At 42.4% G+C, this 19,802-nt stretch overlaps 1 protein-coding gene across 1 annotated transcript in view; it reads right to left on the bottom strand.

The window, feature by feature from the left end:
• CFAP54 (cilia and flagella associated protein 54) overlaps positions 1–19,802 on the bottom strand; it is a 272,916-nt gene that overhangs the window by 174,106 nt on the left and 79,008 nt on the right. Inside the window, exons 26-29 of the mRNA XM_061582731.1 lie at positions 12,913–13,068; positions 11,334–11,456; positions 4,819–4,953; positions 3,033–3,132 (exon numbers count right to left, since the gene is read on the bottom strand). Of these exons, the coding sequence (XP_061438715.1) occupies positions 3,033–3,132; positions 4,819–4,953; positions 11,334–11,456; positions 12,913–13,068 (514 nt within the window). The remainder of the gene's footprint in view (positions 1–3,032; positions 3,133–4,818; positions 4,954–11,333; positions 11,457–12,912; positions 13,069–19,802) is intronic.

The following is a 19,802-nucleotide window of genomic DNA, read 5'->3' on the forward strand; positions in this document are numbered from 1 at the left end:
CAATGACAAAGAACAATACAGAAGAGTTAAATACAGTGGGCACAATGAATTGGGCACAATCCAGCTAAGCACTTTCAGAGCCATTGATTTCAATAGTAGAAATCCCACTGAAACCAAACAAACTTAATACAGTAATACCTCACATTAACGTACTCAATGGGACCAGAGCAAGTACGTAAACCAAAAATGTCCTTAAAGTGAAGCACTACCTTTAAAAACTTTTTTTACCTCTCCTTCATGCGGAGCCTCAAAGCCCCGCGCTAAAGCCTCTGCTGCTGCGCTGCCGTGCCTCCCAGCTGATCGCGATCGTGCCTCCCAGCTGATTTGCGGTGGCGCGATCGCGTCTATTTCCATTCCCATGCGCTAAAGCCTCTGCTGCTGCGCTGCGTTTCTGGAGAAATACAGGCATATGGAGCATGTACGTTATAGCGAGGCGACGTTAAGTGAAGCGATGTTAAGTGGGGTATGCCTGTATAAGTTTGGAGCTCTAGCATGCCCAATCTTTTTCTTCAGTGTGGTCATACTCAAATATATCTCATGCATCTCATTGCTCTATGGCAGGATTATTCAATGTAGTGACCTCCAGAAATTTTTAGACTATAACTCACACCGGCCCAAGCCATCATGGTCAAGGCTGATGGGAGCTGTAGTCCATTTCCATTTTGAGGGCACCACACTGAGTACCAATAGTCTTTGGAGTTTGTTACATCAACAGGCTTCCACATTTTCATGTGCCATGGCAAGCATGCTGAGTACTGCAAAGATGAAGTGGATTGTCTTAGCAGTTGTGTGACACTCCCCATCCCCTCCACAGTTCTCTGTTTGGCACCTGTGAGTTGCCCAAAGTGCTTCAGCCATGCAGGGCCAAACCAGCAAATCTCCTACCACCCTTTTATGTTCCAGGGAAAGGGAGGCAAGAGGTTTCCTTGGCTGTTGATTGGCAGAGGCATGGAGCATTTCAACGGAGCGCTGGCCAAGCCAGCACTATTCCCACATTTGTTTTCCATCAGGAAAAGGTGTCAAAAGGTTTCCTCAGCCACTGTGCAGTCATGACACCTGAAGCACCTTGTCCACACAGTGAGCAAATGGGGAGGGGAGGGGAAGGAAACTGAAAACCAGACACTCACAACCAGTTTTTTAACTTGGCTATGAAGGCCAGTCAAAATTGTGGACTCTACTGTTTTGTTCTTACCACTTCTGCTCTGTGGCTCAAAATTCTGCCTAGCTAGAGAGGCCAAGGAACTGCCCAGTGAGTCAGGGATCAAGATGTTCTGTCCAGCAAGGAATCACCAGGAGCTCAACAGGATAATAAACTGTTGCTTCAGCACTGGCCCCACCTCCACCCTAACCTGTTATCAGGGTCCTAATATGGAGCATGTGTCTGTGTCCTCCATACCTAAGCCCTACTCATGAGAGACATCTTCAGCTGCCAGATGAGCACTGTGACTTTAGTTCTTTACTTTGGCTCAGACATGCCATTGCTTTTAGTCCTTGAGTCTTGGTACTGATCCTGCAAGGTCTAGAGTGATATGGTGAGGGTGCACAGAATCTTCCAAACCGCAGCTCCCTCAAGAAGGGTATTTTCCTGGGTGGTGAGCGCAGGGGAGGTTGCATGCATCCACTGACTCCCCTTGAACACCCTAAGTTAGTACCAGGGCCAGCAATAGGATCATCCTTGTCCAGTTCTTGGCTCGTCATGCCATGAAGGTGGTGGGACATGACACCTGGCTGTACAGATCACTAAAGCTGCAATCTTATGCACATTTAACTGTATGTCCACTGATCCTGAGGGACTTATTTCCGAGTAAACATGGATAGCTTCTGGATGTTAGGACATTTCAAGACAAAATATACTACAGCTAAAAATATACTATTCCAGAACAGTGGCTATGCACGATCCAGAACTATTCTGCAAATTACCACATCCTTGCAGGCCAGCTAAAAGAGCAGATTTCATGTTCTCTGATCTCAAGCCCTCTGGCTAAGAGGAAGATTCAGAGGGAGAAGATGTATCACCTGAGGAGTCATTGTCCCCATTCCAAGACCTTCCAGGCCAGAAGATGTCACTTTACCCGACTCCTCAGACTCATAGGGAATCCCACCATGCATTTCTCACCACCCCCACACCGTAGGAGCCAGCAACTGTAGAATTTGGCAGTGGGCAAAACATGAACAAATCCTCAGAGGAAAGGGCTTAACAGCAGGTCCTGACCAGCCAACCTTCAGAAAGCTTCAACATGTTGCCCATTGCAATTCTGCATAGTCTGCCGTGATCCTGCATAGCCTATCTTACTCTTCTATATCAGATTTGACTCTGCTTTATCAGGCTCTGCTCTTCTGGATATAACCCAAATCCTTTCAGTAAGAGCCACTGTGCCACAACAGTCTCCCCTGGCAGCCATCATTCAAGCTAGGACAGGGCAGCAGGTTCCAAGCATCTTTTCCCAAGTAAGCACTCTGATTGCAGGGAAAGTGCATTATCCGAGTATAGAAACTGCAAACGCCATGCTGTGTATTTTTATATATTATCTTTCGCATTTATGAATCATCTCTTCATTGAAAGAGTGCATGTAGTAATAAAAATACTAAAAATACATACACCATTCTCAGCTACAGGCTGAGCACCTTTTCTGTTGCAATAACAAATGCACAAGAAATGCCTAAGTAGACTCAAAATGTTTTAAAGGAACTTCAAATTTTGATAGGCTTTTCAAATGTCATACCTACTAGCACTACATGTTTCTTTGAAGAAATCAGTTATGATTGCTAGTGAAAATATATTCTGATGAAAAAAAGATTAGAAAAAACAATTATGTCTGCAGGCATAATATTTATTACAGATTTATATTTAAGGGTGATATCAACAGTGGATTAATACAGAAATTAGATTAATATTGATCTTACATGATCTCTCTTTCATACTCAAAAAAGGAAACAAAAATCCACAATCAATATTTAAGGTGTTAAGACATGTAATAAGCTTAGCATAAAAGACATAAAATCAAAAAAATTATATGCATTTAAAAATCTACCTGGTTTTGTCAGTTTGAGCAGGTTGGTTTCCAGAGCTTCTAAGTTCTCATTTACTTTTTCAGCTGCAGCTATTTGTGCCCTCAACCTTTTGGAAGGAGTCTATAACAATCAGTTAGTAAATTATTGTTATTGTTATTATTTTCTATATATATTGCACTTGACTAAACTGAAGCATCAAGGCAAGTATAAACACTGTATTAATTGTAAAACAACCAAATGGCTAACATTTGTTTTTAAAGAGATGACATTTAATTTGCATCTAATTTCAAAACACTGGCCTCTGGTTCATTCAGAGGAGCAGCTGATACGATGCTGCACCACTGCTCTCCTGACAGCAGCACTGCTGAGACTGACCCAGACAGTGCAGAGCGGCACAGATACACTGGCAGGAGCACCACATTGGTTCAGTTGGTGCACCTCCATAACCCCAACCTCACCCCACAACTGCTACACCACCATCCTGGTGTTCTCCAAGTAAGGTCTCCAATGCTGCTGTCAGGAAGAAGGTGGTGAAGCACCACCCCACTGCACCAGCTGCTCTTGTATCCAGACAATATGCTATTGAAATCAATGAGATACTGTAAAGTGTAAACTTCAGCTCTGTGTAATTACAGGTTTATTATAATGGTTACAGGTTAACTGAAAAAACAAGAGTTTAGTGACACCTTACAAAGTAACATTAGGGCGTAGTTTTTTATGGAACAGAGTCCATTACATCAGATACATGAAGTGGTATTCTCAGCTGCCACATGGGCACGGGGGGGGGGGGGGAACAGTGAAACCAGAAAGAAATGAAATGCAAAAAAAACTACAGTCTCTGACAATTATACAAAAGCTGAAATGGCAATAACATAAGCATTGATAACTTAACTAACACCTGTAGGAGAACAGAAAACCACTGTATACATTCAAATGTGACACAACTGAACTCTTTGATAAATTGTAGTTCAGTAATTTAATACTGGAATCTCCCTTTGATGTTCCACTGATCAGCAACAGGGTGTGTTTGAGGCTGAAATGCTCTCCCACATTCCAATGACGTCATGGTGCACAAGCATGGATCTGAGGCATGGATCCTTATGAGTTTTCAATTTTTATAAGGGATTATCCTTAAAAATCACCATCAAATAATAGGTCACTTCTGCATCCACAGATGCATTCTGGGATTTGTTGATGGGTTTCTTGTCATCCTATGTAAAATTCATGAAGGACCATGAGAGTCCATTTGAATGAATGTTTTTCTGGTGCTAGCAAACATCATATCTGTGATTTTTAATGTGCGCTCTACCTATGTCAGCTTTAATTAGGGGGGGGTTGGGGGGCTGTGTAAAAACATGCAAATTCAAGAGAATCCATTTTAATTTTATGGATCCAACATTTACCCAGAGCCCATGGCAAAGCAAAGTGTGTGCACGCACGTGTACAGACACACATACACTCTCTGTCTCTGGATGGTGTAACCCAGGGAACAGAATGTGCCTAGGGCTTAAGAAGGGGTAACCTCTAATTTAAGCTATAGCCATCCTTTAAATTATTGAGTTTTCAGACCTACACAACTTGTGACCTATCAGGTTGAACGGACTCCAATAGTAGGGCCTCTATAAAACTTCTGGTTTTGTTATTTCATGATGGTCAAAATACATGGCATGTCATATTATATGGCTACTGGGCTGGGCTTGGTGGGTTTTGACCTTTTCAAACCTGTATTAGTAAATCTCTTACCAACAAAAGCAATGACTGGATACTAATATCCAAAAAAGAGGAAATAAAAACAAGAGCAGTTACCTCTTCTTCTACTACTTCATCTACTCCTTCTCCAGTTATAGCCATTTGAGATGCTGTCTGTGAGGAATCCAGCAACCTTTTTCCATAGTTAACAACAACTATTGCTAATTCATATTCTTTCCATGAGCGCAGCACCTATTGAAAATATATTTTTATTTCCACATAATAATCACAAGTTAAACAACAGAATACTGTAAAAACCACATAATCTTGTGGGATCTTAAAAACTAAAGCTTCAATACAAAGAAGCTTTGTGTGTACAAGCAAGGCACTTCAGTATGCATGCTGGGGGAGTAGTCATTAAGGAACTGCAGTCCCCTGCCATTTGGGGGAGGGGATTTCCAGGGGTGTTGGTCAGGAAGACTATTGCCAGAATTGGGAACTATAAAAGCCACTCCTTTTAACAACCTCACACTTCTCTGAATCCAAGCCCATGAAACATACTGCAGCACAAATTTGTTGGAGAATTCTTTCTCCATTGGGATCTTTTGCTGGGGGTCCTTAATATTTGAGGACACAGGCTTGAAGCAAAAAGGTAGGCTTTATTCTTTACAAGCATATGCAGGGCCATATGCAAGGAACATCCAGGAGAGACTGCACTGAGGCACTGTGTGCAAGCTCTTTTATAGAGTACAGTTACAACATGTGACAATGATTTCACCAATCTCATGAGTTCCTGCTCACCCAACATCACAGTTCCTCCTCTCTACAATCATTCCAAACCAATCAGAAAGTATTAGCTAATTCCAGTGGTGATTCCAAGATTCTGTCCATATCATTAATGTCTCCATTGTCCTACTGTCTTTTCAAGACTAATGAATTTTGGTTCTAGTTGGAACAGTTACTATTGTGAATATGCTTTCAAGCATACTTGGTACATTCCATTGTTGCATTGTTTCTGATGGGTTAGGCTGACCAGGTACACCTGAAGATATTTGGACAAGTTCCCTGAGTTAAGTTTGCCTCAACTCAGGGTGTTTAGGAATGTATGAGCACCCCCCAGTTATATTCCTTGCCATAGGGTTTCTTATGTCCTTATATGTCCTGTTCAGAGCGGGATTCACGAGGCTCAGACACAGGTGCAATCAAATCTTGTTTTATTAAAGCAATGGATACATCAAAAGCAGTGCACTTCATAGAAATCTCTAAGCCAGCTCACTAGAAGTCCCTAACTGCACTCTAGACATGCTCTGCAACGCGTGTAGAAAGTTGACTCAGTAATGTAACCCAGAGAGCTGCAGTCTTAAGCAGGGAAAGTTTAAGATAGTAATCTCTGAGTCCTTCGCAAGTCCTGCCTCTGTCCTGTCTGCTTCTTGCGGCATCGAGAGCAGGGTGATGGGGTGTGTGCTTCCAACGGCTCGTCCGAAAGAACCGTCTCCTTAGCAACCAGCTCGAGGTCAGGGGGCAGTGATGCGCTCAGGGGATCTCGAGAACCGCTTGGTAAAGGGGGAGTCAATGCCCCCTCTGTGACATCTTCCAACGGCTCCTCCAACCTGTCTGGGGGCAGCGCGCTTTCCGCTTCTGAGACCGTGATATCCGTGGGAATTGGCCTGGAGTTAAACTCACTCCCCCTCCCAAGGTCTTGCTCAGACTCAACAATTCCTTGGTCTTCCGCGCCCTCTGACAGCTGGGAAACCTGGAACTCATGTTTCCCCCCTCCCTGGCCCTTGTGGGGCAGCGGAGGTTCAACATTATATTTTCTCAGAAATCCCATTTCCTTACTTATAAAATATACAACTCATGAAAGAGGATTTTGTTTAAACCCCTGAGCTACATTGTGAAACCACACAGACAAATGAAAACTGGATGACTCTGGCTAACTAGTATCTTTCAGCCTCAGAAATATAGAGGAGGCAGGCCGCCCCTTTTTCTTAATGAAAACACCACCTTTTTCTTAATGAAAACACACTCATAAAGTTGTAAATATAACTTTGTTTTAAAATCATTATAAAATCTCACCATTTCTCTTCATTAAACATTTGATTATGCTGTAAAGCTCTTTTCCCTCTAGATGGCATTAATGCTATACTCAGGAAATCATCAGAGCAATATAATTTGTCAGTCCTGATTACACAGGTTATATGCTGATTGGGTTTGAACAATAGACTAATTAATCACTTGTCAGTCATGCATCAGCCGAGTTTTGGCACTGGTCGAATTTGACAAGGAAACAGGAGATCGCTGTGACCTGTTGCCATTGCAATAGCTTTTTGCTTATAAGTCTGAATTAAATGTTAAGATTCAGGGTTTTCTATGAGCCTGAATCTTCAGGTCCCTATGATTATAAAAGATATACCTTTTTAATATCTATGATTATATATGTGTGGATATATAAAATTAGGCTGTTCTAACTTACAGGTGTATATGTCACAATAAATTGATTTAATCTTTAAGACATTGCAGGATTTGTCACCATTTTTGCTGCAACAGACAAGCAAAACACTCATGGTACTCATGAACATTTGATCCCTGGGTACTGACATAGTAGGAAATCACAATTTTTGTGTGTTCAAGAAAACACAAAATTGTTCACAGTAGCTCAGTCCATTATGTTAATTAAGGACCTTGTTGACAACTTGTTGATCAAGGACAGTGAAGGATTCGCCACCTATTAAAAATGCCATGGGCACATTCTCTCCAGCACATTCTTACTAAGTTTAAGATCTCCAAATCTTGCAGATGCATCTCAGAGTCTGGAGAGAGTTATCAGGCACTGGCATTGGCCTAGTTCGCACATAATGCTAAGCAATGGCTTGTGTTAGCCATAGTTTGGAGGGTGGCAACATAAGAACAGGCCTTTTTAGTGGCTTTCCACATGTGAAATTCTCCAAGGAGGCTCAGCTGACACTATCAATATCTACTTGAAGATGCCAGGCAAAAACATTTCTTTTTATCCAGGCTTTCGCCCCTTAATTTGCAGGACTTTAGATATCTGTGGCTTCTTTTAGTGGGCAGGATATATTAGACCTATCTTTTGTATATGTATGGATTAGGGTTGTCAGGTCACAAGCATCCCAAAGCCTGAGATTTCAGGGGCAGGCCCTAGTGATATCATGCGGCAGGTCATAGTGATGTCACAGGGGCGGGCCCAAGTGATGTCACAAGGGCAGACCGAAGTGATGTCACAAGGGCAGACCGAAGTGATGTCACAAGGGCAGACCGAAGTGATGTCACAGGGGCAGGCCCAAGTGATGTCATTAAGCATGATACATTACACATCAACCACAGTAGCTTGGAGCATACAATTCAAACAAAAACATTTCTCTGACTGGAAATTAAGATAGAAACCTTAGCTGAAAGATAGAGCCTGGATAGGGAACATTTAATCTAGCCTACTCGATTCTGGCAACAAGGATTTAAGTGCCCTCAGGCCAGCCCAATCACCAGAAGGCCATTGTAGGAAGAAAGGAGCCTAGCGTTGTGATGTTAGATAGGAGCACTCAGGAGTAAAGATGGATGTCCCTCAAGTCTGCAATTCTAAACACACTTACTAAGCCCCATAGTTCTGAGTAGATATAGTTTAGATTGTGTTGTTGGTAAAGCTTGACTAGGGATCTTCTGCAAAGATATCAATATCCAAGGAGAGTTGGCAACTCCCTGCCTGCAATGCCCTGTCCATACCATTCAACATGGCTGCTTCAAACATCTTTAGATTTGACCTTTCACCTCCGAAAGAGGTCTGAGAAATGAGTAAGAGTAAGATTCTCTACCCTTTTCTGTCTAGCTTGTGCACTGTTATAAACTCACTTTGACAGCTAATCCAATTCCAGTGAGTAATAATTGACAGAGAGAAAACACACATGGTTTGATCTACCTTCAAAGACAGCAGCTTTACAACAACTGCAACCACATTTCCCAGTATGTGAATTCTCTTTTGCCAGTATAGGGCAAGAAACAAACCATCATGCAACCAACAAGGTGCATCATCAGTGTGTTTAAGGGAGTTGACCTGAGGGCATGGAAACACTGTTGTTGCTTCTATGGATGTCAGGGAGTAAGGTTAAAGGTAAAAGAAATGAAAACAGAAAAAGAAAATGAAAAAACAGTGATGATTACCGAAATGTAATACCATACCAACAACAAGATTCCTCTAAGTAAGGCAGAAAACTCAGCATCCCACAAGCAGTCAGGATTCCTAACCAAAAACCAAAACTAAAAAAATCCTGGCAGCCAGGCAGCCAAGGTCACAGAAATCCCCATGCAGCACAACCTGACCCAGGGGCTGAAGTTAGTACAGAATGCTGTGGCACGATTGCTGACAAGAGACCCTATCAGCACATAATACTTCTGCTCTGCAATCTGCACTGGTTGCCGATTTGCTACCAGACCAAGTTCAAGGTGTGCTTTCCATGCTACAGGTGGCACATAGTATTTGTTCTGCTCTTGTAAAAAAGCAGTCCTTTAGTGTGGCAGCACCTACGCTTTGGAAGTCCCTCCCTATTGACAATAAGCAGACACCTTCATTATACCGTTTTCAGCAACTGCTAAAACCATTCTTGTTTAGGAAACCTATCCAGGCATGTAGAAACTATTGTTTTTTATCTGTTTTTAACTCATTGTTGGTTTATTTGAATGTTTTTAAATACCTGTCTTTAACTGTTTTTGCAAATAATTTTATTGTTGTAATGCCTTTTGTAAACCCTTTTTAGGTTTTTTTACAATAAAGCGGTATATAAATGTTGTAAATAAAATACATAAATAAATGTTGGTGTCACTGTGGCCCTTGGGTCTCTTTCCACTTTTAGGAACAAAGGAATCTACCTTATACCGGCTCAGGCCATCTGATACCATCTATCTCAGTACTGATGACATGGACTGGCATTGGCTCTCCAGGATTCCTGGCAATACTCTTTTCCAGAAATTGAATTTTGGATCTTTGCATGCAAAGCATATGCCCTACCACTGAGCTACAACCCTTCCCCTGTTTAAAAAAGTATATTTTAAATTATTCTTTTCAATTCACTAATGAATGCATATCATACCTAGGGCAGATCCACAGCATTCATTTAAAGCACATTCAACACATATTTGAAGCACATGAATCACACCACAGAATCATGGGAACTGTAGTTTGTTAAGGGTGGTGGGAACTATAACTGTGAGAGGAAAACTACACTTCCCAAGATTCTTTAGGAGAAGTTATGTGCTTTAAATGAAGAAATATTTATATAAGCATGACTGTCAAATATGTTTATTATTTATGCAACCTGTAAAGATATTTGTAGTGCAATCCTATGTTTGTTTACTCGGAAGCAAGTCCCAATGTATTCAATGAGGCTTAGTCAAACAGGGAAGTGTGAACAGAACTGCAGCCTCAAGTGATAAGGAACACTCACCCAACCCAAAATTCAGAATCATGCCTCTTTAAGCTGTTCTGCAACTGTTTATACTTTTTATGGTTATTGGATTTTAAAGGGATTTATTTCTTGTTGTGAGCTGCCTTGGTTTCCAATAGGCAATCCTACCTCACAGCGTTGTTGGGAAGACTACATACACACACAGACACATACAGAGGAGATGTAAAAATTCATAGACCCCATATAATAGTTTATTGTCAAAATGAGTTGGTCACTGCAGAACATTTTTTAAAAAAAATAAAATCAGTATTAGTTTCCTACATAATAAAAGCAGTGATATCTATGTAAACCCTGCCTAACTGCTTTAAAAATAGAATTGGAGAGGAACAGAAAAAATTACAACACAAATACAATCCTTTGCTATGTTCACTCAAAAGTCCCACTAATTTACAGCATAATTCTAACCATGTCTACTCAAAGGTAAGCCCTATTGAATCCAATGCGTTTTTCTCCAGGTATGTGGGATCAGCACTAAAGTTTTACTCCCAGAAAAGCAAGTATTGGATTAAAGCTTCATATTGGGAAGGTTTTCAAAACACTGCCATCTTCAATAGCCCAGGAAAATTTAAATTTGTTTGACTTGTGAACACAAGAGAAAAAAAGACTTTTGGTACTGCTGAAAGCTATATACTTACTCAGTTTATGAGATTTTCAGATAAACAGGAAAAAAACAATCATTTTCTACCTTTGCAATGAAGTCTAAGTACTGCCTGGAGGCCCAGAAATCCCTTGTTAATCATAATCCTGACTTCACTTATTGGCTACAAACCTGAAAGGGCGGGTTAGAGCAGCCAGCTAAGAGATCATTTCACAGAATTTAAGTTGGGTGGCTGATGTTTTGGTTTGTAACTCAAGAACCAGACCACCTAGAAACTTAATTTTTAAAAAAATGAAAGCTGAGAGTCCAGAGATTAAGCTGACTCAGCCAGAGACCTAGAGAAGACCCCAAAATCCAACGTCTCCAGCCAAAAACCGGACATCTAGCAACCCTAGTATGGATGTGTTTTTAGGTTTTTATTTGATTTTTGTTTTATACTGGTTTTAATATTTATACTGCTTTGCAAGTCGCTTTAGGTCACTTTTTGTGAAAAACCGGCAATAAGTACTGATAATAACATTCTTAATAATTATTATTATTATTATTTATAGAAGCAATACCTTTACTGTGAAAAAACAAGAACAAGCTATCATATGCTGAATGCTCTCATAGCATGCTGTTGATCTTCTTTGCAATGTAATAGATGGGATTTCTTGAAGAACAGTGAGAAACTTAATGATAATCTGAAAATACACAGATAGCCATTTAACATCAGAGCCAAAAAATAATACTGTACATGACTGGTTCGTAAAAATGAATCCTTATTTTGCATTTGAATATATAATTTAAAAATACTGTAGTTTCCTGTTAATAATAAGCTGTCAACATTACCTAATCTAACCTGTACAATTCTAAATACTTTTGGTTGCATGACAAGCAGCTTTATTCTCTGTGTATCAAATTAATTTGCACTAGTTAATATAGATTTCAATTAGTCATCTTTCCCTTCTGCCTGATTAACTGTGTAGCTTGATATTCTGCATTCTTACACTCAACTATGTCAGGGATCACCTTATCAAATCTTTCTCTGGAACCTACAGTCATAAATTTTCCCCAGGGCTGCAGAGTTGGTCCTGTGCCAGTTTTGATGCCTCATATAATGTTCCCACAAATGTGTACATCATCATGAACTAGCACCAGAGGTGGTGTTGGACTTGGGTAGGACATGACCTGGCATAGCACCAACAAAGGGTTCCCCTAAACATACACGGACATCCAGGACTGGGCTTGGCCCCACTTATGGTGGCCATGGCAGAGGCTGTAATATGCTTTCCCTGCTACCACCGTTTTGAAAGGAGCATCACTCACCACCTTCCACTGGGCCCCCCTAGACACACTTCAACAGTGGATAAATGGTGGTACTTGTAAATGAAAGCTAAGTTCACTTCCTATCTGTGGTGGCCGCCTGCCATATTAAATTACCCAAAATGTAATGCCCTAGATCTAGAGAATCAATAAATTTCACAGACCTATGGGCCAGGGCATTACATTTTAGATAACTTAAAATAGCAGGCATCCAACAAAGATGGGAACTGAGCTCAGCTCCCATTCAAAATCCACACTGCTATCCATCACCAAAAAGCATCCACGGGGTGGTGAGAAGGGCAGTGAATGACAGTGCGCTCGAATCAGGCCAGTGAGGGTCCCTCCAAGCCCCTGGAGCCCCCCCTGCCAGTGCCCGACTTGGTTGATTGCTTGCACCAGCCCTGTTTCCCACACCTTAGCTTAATTTTCATCTCATTTAATTTTAAGCAAAAATATGAGTGAACTTTGCTCATTTGTCTTTATGTTGAACCATCTAATAATTGTTAATGATATGAAATAGCAACCAACCAGCTTCCCAAGAAGTCTGTTAATTGTTTTTTGCCATGACATTATTATCAATTATTTCTCTTATATCTTGCCCTTCCTCTTGAGAGAGCCTAGGGAGGCTAACAATAACAACAAAAACAAAGCAGCACTAAAATCAATCTTAAAAGCACAGAAAACATCATAACCAGCAGCAAAATTGTACAAATACCATCAATTTTGACTATGTTCTGAAGGCCTGGAGGAACAAATATGTTTTTAATTGGTGCCTGAATGAAACTAATGTTAAGAAGAACATTATGAAGCCTAATATTTAAGAAGTACTCTTACCTGAATGACTGGTTTTGAAGGAATCTTGTGATAGACCAGGGGAGATATAAGACCATAACAATGAACAACTGACTGTAGGGCATAATGTACATCATTTAACCAGTTACTGAGTTCAAGTGCCACTAGCATCCGCCCACATTCAGCTATTCTAGCAACCTGTAGAAGAGAAATTTTAATCTATACATTTATATCACAGGGATAATAAAATGACATTTTTCAAGTATCAGAATTTTAGCACGTGGTACAGAACGGACTGTTGGTCTCACATGAAAGGTGGTTTTCCTGGGTATCATGTTATTACATGGGTTAAAGTTCCATCTAGCATCCAAAGGCAAGAATGCACAGGAGTCGAGACCCAGGCTGCTCCTTTCGGTCCCACTCCAGTTCATTTGAGACAAGGCCGAAGAAAGGCATCTGGATGGCAGTCATAAACAGAACAGGCAGAATAACAAAGAAAAGGCAACTGCGCAAACAAAGCAGCAGCCACACCCAAAACACATACACACAGGTCTTGACTCGTTATTATAACTTATTTAAATTGAAATAACCTTACAACTAAAAATGTATGAGATGATACAGTATAATACACCCAGGCAGCCTCCATCAGGGAGGGCCATGATGGCATGATACCTGGGATAACCACCTTTCAGGTGAGACCAATGGTCCCTTTTTCCCAAGTAGCATGCCATCACGTGGGATGTACCAAAGCAGCCCCAGTAAGGAGGGACTATCACTGCCTAAACCCATGAAACAATGTGTTGCAGAACACGCCTCCCAAAAGAAGCGTCAGAGGCATAGCGGTCTATCTTATAGTGCCTGATGAATGAGTCTGGAGTAGACCATACTGCCGCCCTGCAAATATCTGCAAGAGGTGCATTTGTTGCGAACATAGCTGTGGTAGCTGCAGATCTGGTAGAATGCACCGTGATATTGCGAGGCACCGGAAGCTTGAGTGATGTAGGCCAGGCCAATGCAGGCAAGCAACCAACAAGATAAGGTAGATTTTGCCACTTTCTTGCCCAGAGTTCTAGGGCGAAAAAATACAAATACGGATTCAGTTAGTCATATGTCTTGGTACGGCAAAGGTACACCTTGAGGGCTCTGTAGACTGCTAGAAACTGCAAGGCTTTCTCGAGCGGGTGAACAGGATTAGGACAAAAGGATGGGAGTACAATTTCCTGGTTACAGTGAAACGCAGAGCTTACTTTGGGATGAAATGATGAGTCTGGATGTAAAGCTACTGAGTCCTTATGAAAAACACAGAGATGGTGGGCTGACGTTAGTGCTCCAAACTCTGACACGTGTCTAGCTGAAGTGACGGCCACTAGAAAAAGGACTGTGAAAGAAAGCAACTGCAAGGGCATGGTCCTGAGGGGCTTAAATGGAGGGAGCTGCAGTGCTTGCAGCACCTTCTGCAAACTCCAGGATGGAAAACAATGGCATACTGCCAGAGTAAGCAAAGCAGCTCCCTTCAAAAAACATTTAACCAGAGGATGAGAGCCCATGGGAATACTCAACAAATAGACAAAAAGAGATACAAGAAGCTTGGCGATGCAAGGTGTTGGGCTTCAGACCCATCTTCAAACCTTTGTGAAGAAACTAAGACCTGTTGGACCATGGCTGTAGAAGGCTGTAGACCACAGGAGGCACACCAGCTGGAAAATGCCGACCACGTACTCTGGTAAATTTGATTTGTCGACAGCTATCTAGAAGCCAGAATGGTATCAATAATCTTGTGCAATAAACCAAAGCGGATCAGCTGTGTCCACTCAAACACCAAGCTGTCAGGCTCAGCCAATAAGGATCTAGATGCTTGATCAATACCTGCGAGAGAAGGTTTGGCCTCACTGGCAACCTCCAAGGATCTGCTACAGATAAGGTGAGGAGACCTGACAACCATGGACAGCATGGCCAGTACAGGACTAGTAAAACTAATACAACCATTCGTGCTGAAGTTTCCTCAGTGTTCTGCCTAGCAGGGGAACAGGTGGAAACACATATAGGAGACCGTCCAGCCAAGAAGTCCAAAGAGCATCCACAGACTCTGCCTGTGTCTCCAGAGACCTTGAGAAGAATCAGGGAAGGTGAGTATTGTGGCTGGAGGCAAGTCAAGGCACTGAAATGGTGCTGGAGGAGGCAAAACACTGCCAGATATAGCCTCCATTCCCCTGGAATCACTTGCTACCTGCTTAGCGAGTCTTCAGTGACATTCAAAACCTCACTGAGATGTTCCGCTCTGAAGGACAGACTGAATATCAGTGTGGTCTCCGTCTGAAGAGCTCAAGACCTGGTGCCCCCTTGCCAGTTCAAGTGCAATTTCACGAATGTGTTGTCTGTTTAGATCGGGACATGAGTAAAATGCAACACTGACTGGAAGTGACAGAGGGCCAGATGGACTGCCCTCAGCTCCAGCCAGTTTATGCTGTGGCCCCTCTCTGACATGGACCAGGTGCACTGTGAGAAGCAGGAGTTGCAATGGGATCCCCAGCCGTTCAAATTGGCATCTGTTGTAAAAACCATCCTGTCAGGCTCTCAGAATGGAGCCCCCTTCTAAAGATTTCGAATTGAAGACCACCACCGGAAGGAAGACCACAGTAAGAGGGAAAGACAAACCTCCCACTGTGTAGAATTGGCAATGAGGCCCACTGGAGTGGACGAGTATGATGTCAAGCCCAAGGGACAATATGGATGGTTAAGACAACCATGCCCCGGGCTTTCACCAGTAGCATAACATCTGCCATCAAGTGGTGCGTTAGGAGCCGCACCATGTCCTCGATTGCTGAGATTTGCTCCGGCAATAGGAAGTCCATGGCTTGGGCTGTGTCCAGAATAGCTCTCAGGTGCTGAAGCCACTGAGTAGGAGATAGGTGACATTTTCCCAAGATTAACTAGAAAACCATGGTCCCTCAGGGCTTGTGAGGGTATGACAAACGTGACTTAAAGCCTGCTCCCTGGATTCCGCCCGGATCAATAGATCATCCAGAAATGGATAACTGTGGACACCCTGGAGGTGGGCAACCAGGGTGACCATCACCTTTGTGAACACTCTTGGAGCCTATGAGAGTCCAAATGGCAGAGCTCAGTATTAGAAATGTTGGTGGCTGAACACAAACCTCAGGAAGCATCTGTGGGCAGGGCAAATTGGAACATGCAGATATGCCTCCTTCAGATCGATGGACGCCAAGAAGTCCCCTTCCTGTACTTTCCCTATTATCAAGGCTAGGGACTCCATTTTGAAGCGCCGATATCTCACAAACCTGTTTAGAAACTTGAGATCTAGAACAGCTCTCCATGAGAGATCTCTCTCAGGGACTGCAAACAGAATGGAGTAGACCCCTCCATAGTGTTCATTTGGTGGCACTGGTTCTATGGCCACTATGTCCAATAGTATAGCTTCCTCCGTTACCAACCATCGCCCCAGAGAGTGTATCAGGGGGTACAATAAAAATCTATTTGGTGGAATTATCCAGAACTCCGTTTCGTAGCTGTACGTTATGAGATCTTTTACCCAAGAGTCCGTTGTTATGCGTTGCCAATGTTCTGCAAATTGAAGTAATTTGCCTCCAACAGAGATGGTGTCAGTAGTGTCTCTGTTGATGACCTCTCTTTCCCATAGTAGAGGAAGAAGGACCAGGCCTGCCCTGGTGTTGAACACGCCCCTGGAATCTCTGCTTGGACGAAGAGGCTTTGGGTAGTCAAAAATTGCAGCCCCTTCCCACAGTTCACATTCCTCGAAATGGCTGAAAAGAATGGCACACAACAAACCTTCTAAATGACCTCCAGTCCTGTTTTTTATTTGTGGCTAAGACCGGCTTCCTCTTATCCTTATGGTCCACCAAGACAGGTTTAAGAGCCTCTTCTCCAAATAACATGGTGCCCATATAAGGTGCCATAGAGAGGTTGGCTCGGGCCATAGATAGATAGATATAGATATAGATATAGATATAGATATAGATATAGATATATGTCCTATGTTCCCTGCCTGACTTCAAATATGTAAGTGTAAATGCCCTTCCTATGTCCCATTCCTGACTTCACAGAGGAAGAGTGGGAAACAGGCCAACTGACAGCCAAGGGCTAGGAAATATAAAACAAAAAGAGCGGGGGAAAAGTCAGCCAAAAGGCAGGAAGGTGTAAACAAAATGGCAGGCAGAAAGGCTAAAATGGCCAGGCAAAAAAAGCCAGAAAGAGACAATGCCCCAGAGCCGTAGCTGCAGGCTCCAGGAGTCTTGTCTCAGCATCCACCAGGAATGTGGAGGCAAGAGAGAAGCTCCCGCCGCCACTTGCCAAATAACTGTATCCAAGGGAGTGCCACCACCCCCACAATGAGGAAATCACTGGCAAGAGCTAGAAAGCACTGCCGCTCCAGCAGCCGACCAGTGCTGCAGCCACAAGCTCTGGTGAGGCCCTCAGCCAAGGCCCTTAAGTCAAGCACTGTATTCCTAGTGGCCTACCGGAGCCACAGCCATGAGCTCCGGTAAGAACCATAAGCCCATGGAGGGGGAGTCTCAAGGATCTCCAGAGGCGTAGCCGCAATCTCCGCAAGGTGGGACTCCCTGCTGTGGGGAGGTGGGAAGCTGCAGGGCCACAGCCACAAGCCCCACCATAGAAGTGGAGAGAAGGAGGGGAGGGCAAAAAGTAAAGCTGCGGAACCACAGCTGTGAACCCCGCAATGAAGGTAGAGAGATCTAGGCAAAAACTCAAGCTGTGGGGCCGCAGCAGTGAGCCCTACGAAGAATCAGCAGGACCCTGTGGCAGGACCCAGTGGAAGAAAAGGGAACCCCCACAGAACCACAAAAGGCCACACTCTCACAAGTCCTCACACCAGAGAGAGGGCATTTTCGATTGTGGCCCCCACCCTCTGGAATTCCCTTCCTTTTGATCTCCGACATGCTCCCTCCCTGATGGGTTTTCGCCAAGCCTTAAAAACCTGGCTATTCAGGCGGGCCTATGGGATTGGGGAGGATTAATTTTATAAGGTTTTAAATAGAAATTGGTTTTAAATTGATTATGATTGTGTTTGCTTGTATTTTATTTTGTATTATGTACTGCTCTCTATTATTGTAAGTCGCCTAGAGTGTCCACTAACCTGGACAGATAGGCGACCAACAAATAAAATTTATTATTATTATTATTATTATACACTCCCCGCACAAAGCTAATAAACAGACAAAAACTCATTACGCTAAGACAAGAGGAACAGCTTCAGACAAAGACAAGAATGAAGTGGAGTGGGACCAGAAGGAGCAGCCTGGGTCTTGACTCCTCTGTATTCTTGCCTTTGGATGCTAGACAGCACTATAACCCACATGATGGCATGCTACTTGGGGAAAATCTCTAATTTTCAGATATTTCCAATACATTTAGCTATAAATGTGGCATTTTTATATAAACCCCAAAGAAGAACTTTTTACTATACTGTAATTGTTTAGACACAAACTTTTATCACGCCTGCAAATTAAAGTGACATTGATAGTGCACTAAAACAGCAATATGGAAAATTTTAATAAAATGTCTACCACCCATTGGATGGAAATACAGTGGTACTAGTTTAGCTTCTGACCTGAAACTCTTATTCATAGCTCAATGAGATAATTTAAATCTAGAAATCACAATATTGCTTTTGCTGTTAGTATACTTGTCTCTAAACGTAAGTCATCTGAGTTATGAAAAGACAGAGAGAATATAATTCAGTAGCTTTCTCATAGCTAATTCGCCAAAAAGCCTCACATTTCATAACCTTGCATTTCCTTACTGCCCTGCCTGATGTAATGGTTATGAGCCAAGCAAAGCAAACCAGGACCAAAATACCAGTATCTCTACAGGTCCAGTAACTCAGCAGGATAGATACAGGAAATGATTTGGTAAAAAGTCATGAATGGGGAGCAGAGTTAGAACACAAGGAATGTCAGGCCTAGAATACAAGCGCTGGAGAAAAGGGCAAAGGCAAGTAACTGAGACATGTCAAGCACAGTATGTAGAGTAGGAGCTGTCCAATACGAAAGGAAATCGCAGAAAAGAAGGTAGAACTGTGAAACATTAAATAGTTGAATGGCATGATGTATAAGTGGTGTATTAGTCTGTATTAAGCCTGAGCTAAAAATACACAAATATTCAAGTGTTTGTGCATAGGCTGAATGATTATGAGTTTCAATGGTTTCTTTAGTTTCTCAAAACTAACAAAAAATTTTGTGGAAGCACTACTGGAAAAGTCTGTTTTCTAGCTTTAGAGTCATAAAGAGCTGAGGAATCCGTAAAAGAAATGTCCAGTCTCAGAAATAATGAGCTGTGAAATTCCTGAGGTAACTACAAAACACAGTACCCAAGAAAGTTCCACAGCGTGAGGTCAAAATAAGCCAAAACTCTGCTTGCATCTTCTGTAATCCCTCTCCATAGCCCATGTGACCATCCCCATCTATAGCCACATAGAGTATGTATAAGGAAGCTGACTCGCTTCTAGCTCAATTGGGTTAAGAAACTTCCTGAACGTTTCTAGGCAGATTCCTCAGGACTTGAGAGCAATGTTAGGAACTTCAGAGTTCCAAGGCTGAAAAACAGGTCCCCATAAGATAACTTTGAAAATCTCCTTTAACTATAACAAAACTAAAGTTATGGCATTCTCTAAATGATATAGATCCTATAGATGGTTTCTGGATAAGAGGCAAATCAAACAAGTTAAGAGTTTTTGAATACTTGGATATTATACAGCCACGAGAGTGGCTGTATGCTATAGCCAGCGTGGATTTTTCACATTCCACAATGTTAAATTGAAAATATCCCCATGCCATTCTGATGCTTCCCATAAACTCATTTCAAAACAAAACCTTACAAAACTTATAGTCCTGAACTCAGAAACGCTGGCTTAACAACCCTCACAATTTTCATGGCGA

This window comes from Rhineura floridana, chromosome 8 (genome assembly GCF_030035675.1).
Source record: "Rhineura floridana isolate rRhiFlo1 chromosome 8, rRhiFlo1.hap2, whole genome shotgun sequence".
NCBI classification, from domain to species: domain Eukaryota; kingdom Metazoa; phylum Chordata; class Lepidosauria; order Squamata; family Rhineuridae; genus Rhineura; species Rhineura floridana.